This window comes from Phalacrocorax aristotelis, chromosome 3, assembly GCF_949628215.1.
Source record: "Phalacrocorax aristotelis chromosome 3, bGulAri2.1, whole genome shotgun sequence".
NCBI lineage: Eukaryota > Metazoa > Chordata > Aves > Suliformes > Phalacrocoracidae > Phalacrocorax > Phalacrocorax aristotelis.
The window spans coordinates 26,867,744-26,883,654 of record NC_134278.1 but is presented as its reverse complement, the minus strand read 5'-3'; the positions used below and the strand labels follow the sequence as shown (position 1 = coordinate 26,883,654).

The 15,911-nt window shown below is 42.6% G+C and overlaps 1 protein-coding gene across 5 annotated transcripts in view; it reads right to left on the bottom strand.

Annotated features, from left to right (window-relative positions):
• Positions 1-11,246, bottom strand: part of MLIP (muscular LMNA interacting protein) — a 115,751-nt gene extending 104,505 nt beyond the window's left edge. For 4 of the 5 annotated variants that reach the window (XM_075086988.1, XM_075086984.1, XM_075086986.1 and 1 more), the window contains exon 1: positions 11,065-11,246. In XM_075086988.1, coding sequence (XP_074943089.1) covers positions 11,065-11,127 — 63 coding nt within the window. In that variant the 5' untranslated portion in view covers positions 11,128-11,246. The remainder of the gene's footprint in view (positions 1-11,064) is intronic. The other variant, XM_075086989.1, reaches the window with a different exon arrangement.
• Positions 11,247-15,911: the final 4,665 nt, after the last annotated feature.

Sequence of the window (15,911 nt, the reverse complement as noted above, 5' to 3'; positions counted from 1 at the left end):
CTTGGGAATTTTTTTGTTTATATGCAAACATTGGTGTCAGTTCACCTAATAGATTGTAAATAACATAACTGTAATGAAAGCTGCTGTATTTTCAACTGAGACCAGTTTCACGACAGTAGTGAAAACACTATTTGCCAAAGAAAAACAGAAAGAGAGAGAAATCATGTCCTTTTCTCTGCTGGGATTTTGAATACAACTACCTTGCATTTTGCTGTTGTCTCAGAAAAAGAGAGAACACAGTTTTGGCTCAGGACCTTTGCTAAGAATTCCCATCTCTTTGATTATCACTTACTTCAGCTGATGTCTAGCTTTTGATCTGGATGTATTTCAAGGTGCATTTACTAAAGAAGGATATTAAATTACTTGGTTCTTGCCAGAGGCTGAAAAATCTAATGATTTTTTCTAGCATGTTTGTTATATAAAATCATCACCAACTGCTATGTTTGTAAGAAGCAGTAAAATGGTGACGAATGTGCTGTCAGAAACTTTTTATGAGATGTATGGAACCATTATGAAAACAACTTTAAATCTATTCAATGGGGGAAAAGATTTTGATAGCTTTTTCCAGAATCTTCAATTTTAAGCGGTTCAAGTGAATTCGATTGACTTATTTCACATAATTTAAAAACATAGCATGTAAATATCCCTATAATTTTCCCATCTTTGATTTCCAAATTTTCTTCATGATCAAGGTAAGACAGAATGGTAATGATTCAATTTCTGTCTCATAGAGAAAAATGTGAAATTGTGTTTTTGGATTTCTGTAAATATGTCAGTTCCCGAATATAAATACGTTCATTTGTGTACAAGTCAAGATATGAAAAGCTTCAGTCTGCTGCTTTCCACTTTTCAGAATCCTGAACAAACTAAAAGCTGTTGAGCAGAATTAATTTTTCACCTCAATTCAAGAAATCGGCTTTTGTCCCTTTTCCTCTAGAATGCATCTTCATTAGTTGAATCTATATTTAATTATTGCTTTTAAGCTCACCAAGTAGGGATGAATATAATGAAAATGCCATCAGAAAGTATTTTGCAGTATGTACTACATGTCACTATCAGTCCTTTGGGAAAAGCGAGCAGTTCACTCACAACAAAGAAGTACTTAATGCAGAAAGGTTTCCTGTACGACCGTCACATTCAATCAAGATCAGTCTCGTCTTAAAACAGCATCATCAAATAGATCTGATGACAGGATGACCACTGTCAAAACATAAGACACAGTTTTTGCTCCTGGACGAGACGTCTATCTTACAGTTCAGCCATTTTGTGATAAACATTAAGAAGTCAAATGCGAACAAAAATTTCTTGTGAAAATGCAGAACCATTGTGGTAAGCCTTCTACTTCTGAACAGACATTGGCCTTGCAGATTTGGCTGTGCATATTGCATATGCTGTGATGGCATTTTCAGAGCTACATTGCAGTAACTCCCCTGACTTGGCGCACCAGAATGTGCTCCCTGGTCTCTCCACTTGGACTGGCACAGCATTCGACTCTTAGAAAGACAGGGAAGGCTGCAGAGTGCCTACTACAGCAGTTAACATGCAATGTGGTGGGCTGATAAGCTAGCACACTTCTTTTTTTCCTGCCTGGAAAAAAGAGTGGTAACTCTGCTCCCTTGATATAACAGGACTTAGGCAATTAGGGTACTGCTCACCTCTAACGGAGAAACAACTGGAATCAAAGGTTTTGGATGGTCCTAGAAGCTAAGGACCATGAGGCATTGCTCCATTTTCCATCCTATTAGGAAGCGGTAGGTACTGACCAGAGCCTTGTCATTTGCCTGCAGCACAAACTCATTCCACACACACACACACAGGTTGCGCTATTTCAACCTGCCTTTGCCAACACCAGCGCAGCAGACTATATATTTTTAAAGTGAAATATAAGCCACCCTACTCCTACTTCTCCTTATCCAATGGAACCTTCCCCTCAAGGAGAGATAAAAAAAAAAAAAAAAAAAACAACAACAAAAAACCATCACTTCACAGAGACTTGATGCATTATTTAGATTTCCTTTAATAGTCAACTGTACATTATATGACCGTATTTTTTTATAAAAAGAGAGAGAAAAAAAGTAACCACTGCCTTCCTTGGGAGAGATTTTTGATAAAATGCCCTGATAAAATTAATACATTCACTTTTTGGAGCAATATCAACAAAGTTATTGCATCATTGCTGCCACACCACCGGCCGTATTTCAACACAAGCAGAAAAACAGATGCCCTGTTATTTCAATCATTTTCCTCTGAAAGACTAGTTTTTCTGGATAAGTTAGTGCTTAAGGTGTTTAGGTTCAATGCCTGAAATGCATTTAGGAAACTTATTTTGAGAAGCAACCATTAACTACCAGCCTTTAAATAGAATCTAATGGTGTATCCAGGGCAAAACATACTCAAATGTTATACATTTCATGGTTGATACAAAGCAAATATGGAAGCATGTAACTGCTTGCCTGCCTGTTGCTCTCAAAGTCTAGCTCAGTTAATGCCCACCTTCTTTCTCCCTTTCATCAATCATGTCTTTCTTTCTATTCTGTTCGTTGTCAAGTAGCTCTATTTCCAAGAATTCCTATCAAAGTAACACATTTAATGCCACTGCTGTATTATTGGGTGCTTTCAGAATTCAAAGGAGAGTGAATTGAAAGCAGTAGGTTTATAATGCAAGAATGAGGAGGTCTTAATGATAAGCACAGTTAAAGGTATCTTGCAGATGGAAAAAGCTGTTAGCATGTTTCGTGGCAAATGCCATACAGCACAGCTTCAAAATCAAAGAATGAAAGAAATGTTATTTGGAAGGGACCTCCTGAGGTCATCCACTCCAACATCTGGCTTAAAGACAGACTACTGCCAAAGCAAGGTTAAGCCAGCCATGGTTGAGCCCTGAAAATTTCCCAAGGTAGATAGTCGAGAAACTCACTGGTTGTTCCAGTGCTGCCCTACACTTTTAATGAAGGAGCTTTTCCTAGTGTCCATCCCAAATTTCAGAGTTAGCAGCAGTAACAGACAATGAACGTGTTCCCAAATATCACCCATAACTTACTCCTGCATTTGAGAGGAATATCTTTGAAAACACATGATTTTTCTCAATAATGGTCTCTATCCAAACTTATTTCCGGAAACAGTTTCTTGCCCATTCTAACTCTCAACACGTGGGTATCATTCAGGTAAGTACCAAACCAATACCATACCACAGACTGATCTTTCAATTTAAGAGAATTCAAGTGAGTTCCAGTGCCCAGAAACATTTCTCAGAACTGCTTTAATTCGACAGCAGGGGCTGTCTCTCCACGCTAATATTCCTTTCTTTTTTGCCTCCCCCAATGCAATCATTTTAATTGCCCTGCATCACACTGTTGCAGCAGTTGATCCAGCTGTTACAGGAGCTCTTACCTTTCCTCACTCCAAAGAGTTAAAATATGCAACTGCTACTTGTTCCTAAAAAGCCTCTTTTACCATCATATTCAAGTCCCTGCAGGAATCTGCTGCCCTCCCCTTCTGAATCCCTGCGTGAGATTGCATGGTAATGTTTCATGCAACCTCCAGCCAAAAATGCACTGATGACAACTCTACAAGATAGCTCTTTCCCACTGATGCCACCAAAGCCTGCCTCAAGCATTCCAGCAGTGCCTCTGTGTGCTGGCGTTCGGTTAAAGAAAAGGTAGCATAAACTCAAGTAAGGCGAGAGCTAAGTGACAGGATTAGAAAAGAGGGCAGACCAGGATTCAGTGATTCCCGCTTGCGTTGGTCCTGTTTAATGTCACATCAACAATGCTAAAAATATGCTGCTACTTGCAGCCTCCAAGTTTATTCCTTCCCTCTCAATGATCGCTTGCTGGAATAACCCATGCCTCCACACAGCTAGGCAGGATTGCCTCAACTCTAGGTATGCAAGAGGAAATACTGAGCACCAAGGTGCTGTCTTGGCCATCTTCGTATACCTGCACAGTGAGATGCGATTGCCTCCATACTAGGATCTTATCAGTTTCTTGCTGTAGCCACTACAGAGCCTCAGACCTGATCTTCAAAGCTCAGGGATATTTGAAAGTGTCTCCCATGACCAAACCTTTTAGCCGAGGCTGCCATAATTTGGGACAAGGCAGCACAAAATGCCTTAAGTATGACAACTCACCCAGCTGAACTCAGCTGCATGACAGAAGCTCCCAGAGGAAGTCACAAACAACCTCCAGAGGAGCTTTCCTCTTAGATAAACAGGAATCATTTAAATGTATACACACATAAAACCTTCTCTGACTCTATAGTAAGTATGTGTGTTTATTTAGTTTCATATGCTAGGCTGGAGATGAGCATGATGTTCGTACTTCAGTACTGAATTATCAAACTGAGGAATGGATTCAGGCAGACAATGTATTTTTAGGAGTTTCTTTTCTGGGTAGGCTTGTTCTTAGAGGAAACAGAAGTAGAAAAGTCAAGGTGTAAAGTAAACCAGTTAAGAAAGAGGATTAAAAAAAAAAAGTAATTTTACCTTTCACTTTTACCCTCTCATCTGAACCACGTAAATCAGCAGCCTAGCAGTCACCAGGCTGTGCTCCGTTAGGGGAGAGAACAGGCAAAAAGAATGAGGGGTTTGTATCTGGCAGTCCTCTGTATACATGCCACTGGCTTTCTCTCAGAGCACAGCCTGCTGAAGCACCTATACATATACATACTGCACTCCAGGCTGTATCATTGTATTTCACCTCCTCTGAATCTCTGACATTCTCACCCACAGCAGTTATCACCTCCTCTCTCCAAAGAAAACGAAGATGCCCGGCTGACCTCAGCGGTGCTGTTCTGTCATCTTACACCGCTGTCCTGGCTAGATATGTACAAGTGTGCAGACCCTGAGCCGTGCACGGACACGAGATACCTGATGCACGGGGAACCTATGGACATGCCCCTCTCGCAGACTCCAACACGAGTTGCTTCCCTTGAGCAGCAAGCATACCCTCCCATCTCGACCTGGAGGCTTGCTTCCCCCACATAGTGCAGTGAATCTGGAAGGGCATTTGCTTGTGGACACCAGGAGGAGAAGCTCATGGGCTGGCGTGTCACACACGCATAAGCACAGTTCCTCTCCATTGTGGTGGGCTATTCTGTTGTTACTCAACCACAGAGATTTACGCTGTTGCCAAAGATGATCCTTTTTTCTGGGTGTTTGTCTCCCTGTGTCTTCACAAAGAAACACTTGCTTTTCCGTCAGCTCCTTTTGCTTCCCTGCTGCTTCGCACTTAGATCTTTTACCGCGCCTCTTTGACGGGTACTGCAGCCACCCCTGCTCGCTCAGCTGCCCGCTCTGAGCACTGCAGCCACTGGTACCTGCTCTGAGAGCCAGGGGACTTCCTGCTCCCGGCAAAGAAGGGGTAGCCTGAGCCCAGAGGCTGTGCTACCATCCTTGTGTCTCTGACACCTGCCCTCACCAGACAAGAGTGAGGGTGACCTGGTATAGGAGGTGCCCACGGGGCTGGGGAGCGGGGTGTGATTGTACCCAGTGCCTCCTGCCATGCCTGCTCCCAGCCCCCACCCAGCTCTCCTCCTCTTTTCTGCTGCTCTTCAAACAACCTCTCCCATCCCACACTCGCTTCTCACCTGGTTTACACGTAGTTAAATCAACAACTAAGCCTGCAAGCAGGGCCAGTCATCAACATATTAGTCACGCCCTCCTTTCTGTTTGGGCTCCTTTAGTGGCAAACTTCGGGAAATGGGTTGTCTTCTCCAAGGGTGTCTTTACTTCCCACTCTTCTCAGAGAGGACTTTTTCTGTTGCTGCCAGTGTACAAACATTAATCCTTTCACTTGGATGGGCTTGATCCAAACTGTCTCACTCTGTATGAGCTGTACCCACATGCTGTTTGTGAAAAGCAAATGCTAATTCTCTGACCAAAATCCCACAGCCCTTTCTTGCAGAGTACATCCTCTCTTCCAAAAACTAACCTTAATGTCATTTCAAGCAGTCCATGGCATTCTTTCAGATCCATACACTCATTTTGATTAATTTATTTTATATCTATGACTGTTCTTTTTTTTATCACTACTTAATGTAACAAGAAAATAAAAAACACCTTATAAAGCAAACTGAAATACGAAGATCAAATGTTCTGTTAAACTTAACAATGAAAACATTATTTTAAACACAATACTTCATGTGCTGTATTTTCACAGGGAGGGAAGAGATCAAATAGGAATCAGACAAGTGTGAAATATTAGAATAATTTCAAATAACAGAGGCCATATGCATTAACAGAGGAGGACTTCAGAATGTAAACAGACTGTTTTGAGCTGAGCCATCGTTTCAATAGGGAAACTCTAGGCTTACTCTGTCCTTCTGAGTTATGCTAAAATTAAAACTATGAATAGGAATGTTGAGTCCTTCTGCTTAGCCCAATCTATTTCAGTGAGTAATTCTGTTTCCTCATCACAAAATGGGCCCTCCATTATCTTCCATTTCCACAGCCAGCTCCACATAAAGACTTTTCAGGATTCTGGCCGCCAAGGAGTCTTCCTCCAGGAAGCAGGGACAAGAATTCTTTAACAATATATTTCACAACTATTAAGTGACGTAGCCCAAAGTGATACAGAATCTTATTTATCCCACCTACAGCAAGCAGTGAATTTAAAGGTACAATACCACTTAATAAAACTATCTGTGCAATTGTCCTCTGTGCAGGTTATACTTTGAGCATGAACTGGTCTCTATTTAATTGATACACTGCAATGAGAGTATTTTCAGGACAATACAGACCTTGTTTTTTGCAAATAGATAGAAATATTTGTAACAAAGTATCCAAACCCAATATTTGTCCTACACACATAAATATATATAGGGCATAGAACTATGACATTGTAGAATTGAGATGTGGTGGGATAGCTCATGCGTCTATAATGCTGCAACGAATGGACACCGCTTCTTCAGGACAGACAGAAGATAAGGAGAGGGTCTTTCTGTGAAGCAGCAGTTTGAATGTGGAGAGCTCTTGTACAGGCTGGGCAAGAGGGCTGGGTGAGTGCTTGTGGGTCAGGATCAAAGGAGAAGTCAGCAAGGGTGACATCATGGTGGGACTGGGCTACAGACAGCACGATTGGGGTGAGGAAGTGGGCAACACCCCTCACAACAACTTCTTTAAACAACTCAAGGAAGTGTCTGGACTGCAGACCCTTTTTTTTTACGGGAGACACTAGCTTCCCTGACACCTGCTGGAGAACAAAACAACAGGACACAAGCAATCCACAGGATTTCTGGAGGATGTCAAGGATAGCATCTTGATACAGGCACCAGATGAGCCAACCAGTGTCATGCACAGTTGGATCTGTTATACAGAAATGAGGAAGAAGTGGTTGGGGATGTGATACTCGCTGGCAAGCTTGGCTGTAGCGACTGTGAAATAGTAAAGCTGAAGCTTTTGTGGGGACTGAGGAAGGCAAGTACCAGAGCACAGACTCTGGGCTTTAGAAGAGCTGACTTCAGCTTGTCCAGGAGCTGGTAAGTGGGATCCCATGGGAGGCAGCTTGGAAACACAGGGAGCTTGGGAAAGCCAACACGTCTTTGAAAACGGCCTCTCACACATGCAAGACTGTCCATGCTGATATTCAGGAAGAAAAGCTGATTTATCAGGACACCAGTGTGGCTAAACAGGGAGTTTGCAACCGAGCTGCAGTGCAAAAAGGCAGCACAGGAGGGGGAAGCAGTTGTGGATAAGACTGGGGTGACTCAGTGATGTCTTTGCCTCAGCTTTCACCAACAAGGTCTTCTCCCAGAACTCTGTGGTTAGCAGCAGGGGTCAGGGAGGAAGAGGGCAACCAGCAGTGGAAAAGGGTCAAGGCAGGGATGGCTTGAGTTACCTCGACCCAGACCTGTCTGTGGGAAGAAGGTCGCTGGGAACAGCACTTGGATTTACCAAGGGGAAATCATACCTGACCAACCTGATCGACTTCTCTGATAAAATGACTGGATTTGTGAACAAGGGGAGAGCAGTGGATGTCATTTGCCGTGACTTGCCTCCAACACTATCTCCCACAATATTCTCATATCCATGCTAGGACATGACAGCCTGGCTGGTGGCCATTTAGACATGTAGACGGCAAAAAGCTGGTTGGACAATCTGGCTCAGACGTTCATGGTTAACGCTTTGTACTTTTCTTGGAGGACAGTAACATGTAGAGTGCTGCAGGGCTGCCCTGAGACCCGTCTTATTTGACATCTTCATCAATGAGCCAGAGGAGGTGATGCAGGGCACTCACCAGGTTTACAGACAACAAACTGCGGGCGAAGAGTCCTGCCTGAGGGCAGGGCTGCCATTCAGAGGGGCCATGGCAGGCTGAAGGAATGTGCCAACAAGAGCATTATGCGCCTGGGAAGGGAAAGCCCCTGTCAGTGATCCAGGCTGGGGGCTGACTGCCTGGGGAACAGCTGTGCTGAGACCCTGGGGGTCCTGGTGTGCAGCAAGTTGAGCCTGAGCCACCAGTGGGCCCTGGCAGCCAGGATGGCCAACAGCATCCTGGGCCCTGCTAACAGGATCACAACCAGTAGAGCAAGGGAAGGAATTACCCTCCTCTACTCAGCACTCAGTAGATTACATCTAGAATACTGCACAGAGTTTTGTATTGGGCCCTCTAACAGAAGACTTTGAAAGACTGAAGAAAGTCCAGTGGAGACCACCAAGATGGTCTGGGCTAGAGCACTTGCTCTGTGAAGAGAGGCTGAGGGAAGTAGGCTTGTTTAGCCTGGAGACGAGGTAGCTCCAGGGGAGACCTAACAGCAGCCCCAGTCCCTGCAGGAGGTTGTTGAGGAGCCGGAGCCAGGGATTTTTACAGCAATGCATGGCAGGAGGAAAGAGAAATAGACAAAAATTGAAACAAGAGAGGTTTTGGCTTGATAAAAAGATAAACCTTTTTCCCCATGAGGACAGCCGAGAATTGAGGAAGTTGCCCAGAGGCTGTGCAGCCTCCATCCTTGGAGGTTTTCAAGACCCAACCGGTTAAAGCCCTGAGAAGCCTGGTCTGACCCCATAGTTGCTTTAAGCTGGAGGTTGGGCTAGAGACCTCCTGAGCTCCTTTTCACCTGAGTTATCCTATGCTGCTGTGAAATATACATTAAAAAAGTATCATCCAGTTATACATATATAAAATATCATCCAGTTTATAGAATATAAAATTGAAAATGGATGCCTCGTGGCATCTACAATATGAAATAGTTTATGGATTTGCTATACTGAAGTTAAGTATGTGAACAGACATCAACAATAACATGCACAAATAGTATCTGTACCACAGATTGACACTGTTCCCATGCCGTGTTTGAATATTGACCTGACCTGCTTGTAACAAAGAGAAAAGGGCAGAATCAATAAAAACCCGGGAGGTACAAAACCAGGGAAAAAATGCAGGGCCAAAGTGAAATCCACCCAGCAATCAGAAAGAAAGGCATTAAGACTAAACAGGCAAAGAGAGAGAGAGGTGGGAAGAAGAGGAGGTTAGGGCTCTGCTGGAAGGGGACAGAGAAAGGGGTGGGAGGACTGGCGACTGGCATGGGGCCAGGGCATTTCTCCACTGTCAGCAGTGTGACTTGAAACCTGCCAGTCAGGGCCTCCTCCGTCCCCCTCGCTGAGCACCAGCAGGGATGTGACCTGCTGCTGCTAACAGGGACTCTCTCAGCTCGATGTGTTAGGAGGATCCAGCTTTGAAACTATTGAACCATGGGTGACCTGGCATAGGTGTTAACATGGCTCCCATCAGTGGGGTCCCTGTTCACTCCAGTTTCCCATTCTTAAAATTAGTAAATGATGCACACAGAGAAATTAATCAGAAGATCATAAGGATTTCAAATGATGCACTCTGCATTTTGGAAAAGCCTCACTTAAGGTTGCTTGTTCAATTCTTTGTGTATCAGGCTGCAGTCCACAATTAGATAACCATACCCTCTGATTACATTGCTATATATTTTCTCCATGCACGAGTCAGAACAAAATTTCAAAGGTTTCCTTTGAAAGCTTTCCTGAAGCTTTTGTGGATTTTTTTTTTTTTTTTAAAGAGTTTTCCTTATATTTTGTATATCAACCACAAATTCAAAATGAGGTCACTGTCTAAAGTATTAATCCATTAATGACAAAATGAATGAGTAAAACATTAGATAATATTCATATAACAACTTCACGCTGAGGCCTTAGCACTGCTTTTTTCGGATATTACTCTTTAGATAAATACTTTTTTTCATAGAAAAAGTGAAGGTACTTTGAGGCCAGGTCATTACTTCATTTCAACACTTCCCATATTTCCTACCCAATGCAGCTTGCTTCAATGAAGTTGTATTTAAAACTATTAATTAACACACAAGCTTGCCAAGCCTCACTTAACTGAGGCTGGTTGAGGCAAACGTGATTAAAGAAGAGTAAATGCTGGCCCACCATGAAACCAAACTAACGCACCACCACTATATAAGATACGGGCTAAAAATTCAGCACTAATTTATTTCTTAACAAAAGTGATGGCCACATTTCTTCACAGCTTTGCAAAGCCAAGAATAAACCGCCCTTTTTGTGATATCAAGAAAATAACCTTGTTAATGCAAGGCAAATTATGAATTGCATTTCAACCCTACACTAATTAGGAATAAGGTATGTTTTGACCGTGTTCACTTTCTCTTAATAATTTGTTTGGTCACACCTCTTTTCAGTAAACTGCAGACACAAGCAAACAATTTATTCTGCCATTTACTGATCCAAAGATATGGAAAATAATGTGCGAAGACATGAAATAGTCTCTCAAGAAAAATCCAGGGAAACCACAGACTATCTGTTATCAGTCTGGGTTATGATAACAAATCAACGAAGTAGATTTCAGCTTTTGCACTTCACATGCACACAAAATGTATTCACAAATTTCTGTAACTTCTATAGAAATGTACCATTGTAATTAATTTAACATACATGAATGAAGTTTAAAACTTCAAGGCAGTGGCTAAAGTAAGCCAGGAAATACTCCTATAAAGTGCAACAGATGATTTGCCTTTCCTTCTTATCATTACATTAACAAAAAAAATTTTTAAAAATCAACATTTCTCAACATATCTTACCGTTTGCTTTTCCTCTAAAGCTTCTCTTCCTGAGACTTTTCTTCCATGTTTTCCTAACTCCATTTCCCAGGGGAAAAAAACCCACCCTAATATCCTGAGCAGAAGTGATTTAACCTGACTACATGTTAGATATCCCTGTACTTTTGGAATCGGGAGAGAGAAGTATCAGGCAGCACGGTCGTGATTTCTGGTCAGCGCGTGTTTCCATTTATAGCTGTCGAAAATCCACAAATAGAAGCGTGGAGAGAGGGCAGGCAGCTGCCTCTGATAACAATAAACATTGGTTTGGCATCACAGCAAATTGTTGAGGAGGGATTTTGGTTACCGGCCTCATTCACTCCCCCCTCACCCCCTCTACTCCAACAGCTCATACTGAAAAAGTCCATGAAAATGAATAGCTATATCTCAGTAGCACTAACTTGTGTTCATGGAGATTAAGCAAGTGAAATGACAGATATGATTAGCTGGCACCGCACGTTGTTATGTAGAGACAGAAAGAGTACAGAGCAATATTTTAAAAAGGTGCTTTAGCATGACTATTGATCTTTCCCTGTTGAGTGTTTGGGACTAAGCTATCCTAATATATGCTCATGCAGAGTGTACTTTCCTTTTCTAATACGAGGACTCATCTTGGATTTTCGAAATGCAGAAAGAATTGCAAAACTTTCAGCAGGCACTATGAGTACCCCTAAATGCAAGAAATGCCCAGTAAGCATCTAAAACAGAGCTAATATCCATACAGACAGTGGTTGTGGAGTCTGTTAGTTGACTATAGAAGAATAACCTGGCTGTCTTTCATAATGATAAAGTCAGGAGGCCAATATTAGAAACTGCAGAGCAGAGGGAACCTCTCAGCAGCTCTGCTGTAGATGCCAAGGTTTATAACACACCCTCCAGTTGCCACATCAACTGGGCTCATGTTGTCTCCCTGGTGATTCACATGCAAGGCTGGTTCTGCATGTACCAGCAGGGGAAGGGGAAGTGCAATGACACAGAATCACACAGAAAATGGTTGCTACAAGAACGTGCTCTCTGGTCAATCTGTGGTTCATTAAGAAAAGCATAGCCTTTTGTAAAGCTGGCAGTTTAAGCATCACACTAAATCCCTAGGAAACCAGAACACACATTCTTTCCCTTTCTTTCTCCCAACACACTGGTAAAAAGACTCTTCTAAAATAAGCAAATAGATAGATCGATCAATAAACAACTATAAAAACCTTTTACAACTAGCATTTTTCAATTGTCTGTGTGAAAATGACAGCCGAACTAGGCACCCTCCTTTCTACTCTGCTTGTTTCTTGATAAGACGCTATACTCGTGGCCTTCAGAGCCCTGCATAGGAAGAAAAAGCAGCCAAATAAGTCATCACACAACAGTCTATACAGTTTACATATGAAAAGTTGACCAAAAAAACCCATCCTTTAAAAAAACCCCCAACAAAACCAAACCTTAGAATGTTCCTGTTCCAAAACTTTCTTCAGAACAAAGAAAAAGTTACTCCAGTGACAATTATATTTTAGTCTTTTTTACCTTTGTTTTTAGAAGTGTAAGGCAGCCAGCAGACGAGTGAGTGCAGCAAGGCAAACACAAAGAACCAGTCTAATCTACAAGGGCTGCCATAGTAGATGGAATAAATATGAGCTTGATGTCACAAGAGTAAAAATACACCTTGCTGCATCTCCTAGAAAAGCTGGGATAAAGGGAACAAGACTAAGCAACATAATACCCAGAGAAAAGTGTAGGTCTTCCCAGCTCTTCAGCAGGAAGGCAAACAGTATTAAGAAGTTCGCATCTCCAAAATCTTTTCTGTGAGGCTGAAACTTATCCCTGTGGCGAGGGACTTGCATAATGCCTTTGTACCACTTAACATCCTCAAAGGAAGTCTTCAGTGGGATTCAAACACCAGCTTACATTACACTGCTCCTTACATTACCAACCATTCTTTGATGAAAACCTGAAGTGCCTCCACTCCCATTAAGTTGTCCATTTGCAACAGTTTTAAATCATAGACAAGGACCAGAGGGTCTCAGGTGGGCACGTTCAGCTGCGTGTGCTGGGTGAGCTCCCAGCCCTGCCCCACCAGTGGCTGGGACACCCTGCCTGTCAGCAGGCTCCCAGACGGCAGCTCCCAGGGGAGTCGCTCCTTCTTCGTGCTGGGGAATGGATACCCGTGACGGTAAGAGGTTGTCAGTGGTGCAACAAACCAGCAATGTAGGACACAAGGCATATATAAGTCCATACAGACTTAGAACAGCATTGGCAGATTCTATCTGGAGTTTATGCTGTGTGTGAATTAGCACTCATACTAAGTACCCTAAAACTTAATCTTCAATCACTTTCATAGTCTCCATTTCCAGTGTCTTAAATTGTTTTCATGTGGGTAAGCTGACACATGAATGTCAAAGGTGATTGCTACAGAAGGACCCAAGGAAGTGACTATGAATTGCTTTTACTCATAATAATTCCAACATAAGATGCTGGTGAGAGTATGCAGTTTTACAAGTGAGTTTTCCATCAACATTCTTGTAAAGGCGTCTAGTAGCACTCAAAAGAAAAAAATTAATACCTTCCCCTTTCACTGTGTGGCTGCTACAGCCTGAACACTGGATTCCATAAAAAGAAAAAAAAAAGTTAAAATTAAAATACTAGGATAGGAAAAAGCCTAATTGCTCTGTTCTTTGTGAATGGAAATTCATATTCTGGACGCATCATGCTGCTGTCTTAAGTGCTAGGGAGTTGGAACAGATTGCATTGGAGATGCGAATGGGAGCAAAAAGCTAAGAATGCAACAGAATATGAAACCAAACTTCATGCGACTGCGTTGAAATCAGGGACCACAAGAAACATTGAATGCAGGGCTCTTCCGTAGCCTGGATGCTGATATATAAGGACTGTGGAGACAGCCTAGAAAGACTGATATTGCCTTGTTATCTACCACACCTTGCTCAGCAGGACATTTCAACACTAAACCTGATGAAGAAGCATGATCCTAACCACATAAGAATTGGTTTTATGTAATTATGGGAGTACATTTCTTACTCCTACATAGAAATAATGGTTATTTTACTCCAAGGACTTACGAAAACACTGTTTGTAACTGTATATTTCCTGCTTTACTTTGCAACGGAAAACATAGTAAACAGGTGCTAAGTAAAAAGCATGTTATAGACATTGCCTGAATTACTGTGCCATTTTCAATTACTTCTTTGTATTACAGTCACTGGTCTCTTGACATCTGTTTTTCTTCTCAGAGCAGAACTTAAAAAGAGGCCAAGAGATGAAGTTGATGGGGGGAGGGTTGTATATTTTTTTTCGTAAGAAGCAACCCCTGATTATCCAAAATAGTAGTCCTGTATAAATAAACCATTTAAGCAGATGTATTTCCTGTGCTCACTTGATCTGCTGTTCTTGGAGAAGGAAGCAAGTGACTATCATGAAGTTTGTGTGTCGCTCTCAGCTGTGTTTTCACTCATGTGGCTACTGCAGTTCTTTTACTCTGCACATTTTCATTTTCAGCCTGACATGGCTGTAGCCCAGGGCTGCCAGCCAATGACTATCACACACAATAGACTTGCACCGCTTCTGTCTTAAGCCAGTAGATTTTATTTGCTCAGCAGCAAACACAACACTAGCATTCAATAGTCAGAAGTATTAATTCTGACCCTGATACGCTCAATTGTATAATACTCAGCTGAAAGCCACCTACTTAAGTTACTTAGAAAAACTAAGACCAATACAGAAATCACATCCACAGGGATTTTTAGAGGTCTGATTTGGAGAGAGAGTTTCTGTCACACACTTAAAACAAGTCAAAAAGTTTAAAAAAAAAACCACCCCACAAATAAAAAACTCAGTAGGCTCCCTCACTACTTGTAGCCACAAGTTAAGCTCTCCAGGTTATTTCGGGTGCCCACCCTTCTCTCAGCCCCAGCACATCAAGCCAGCAAATATCCCTACTTTACTCCAGCACGTCCACCCAAGGTCAGAAGCACATGCCTCGCAACGTCAGAACCTCGGCAGTGTTCCTAGCTGGTATTTCATGGCATGTTCCTCGCAGAAACGAAAAGCATGCCAGAGCCACCAGGGCTGTATGCGGAGCAGGCTTACCTTCCAAGCTGAGCGAGCTGAGGGCGGGAAGCTGATCCTTAGAAGAGGTGGGTCCACATTCCTGCCGCAGCACCCGGCAGCTGCTGCTGTCACTCCCTGGTCCACCCCGCTGGCTCTGCAAACACTCGGGGAGCAGGAGGTAGCAGGCGTGGAAAAAAAGAGGGAAACATCACAGGCGCTGCAACTCTCTGCTTTGCACGTGAGGAAGCAGAGCCCTACGTGTCACATACGGGGAGCAGGAGACTCCTTGGCAAATTTTCTCCAAAGGGGCAACTTTGAATACACTTGAGGATAAAAACAAGGAAGGTGATTTCAACATTACAAAAAGTGATTCTGCAAGCTCTGAGCCTTCTCTGACATGGCAGTCCACAGAAGCTCTAAGTTCGTTCTTCTCTTCATGTGTCTTTTAAGTTAATTGTGTTAAAGTGGACTATTCTTGTGCTGGCAAGGTCCTACATCTGCTGTCCTCCAGAAGCACCGACAGCAGTGGAAACACTGACCTCTTTTTTGTGGGATATTCATTGTTTCAGCTATATACATGATGTCCCTGAATACTGCTGCTATATCCCAGCAAACCAAGTTATTCCAGGATGTAAAATATATTTCAATAGGTACATCATGAAAAAAAAATCTTCCCTCCCGTATTCAGTGGTACTGTTTGCCTTGCCTTCCTCCACAATGATGGATGTGGCAATGATGAGACATGGCTAATGAAATACGTTAGGAAAGTATTAAATACT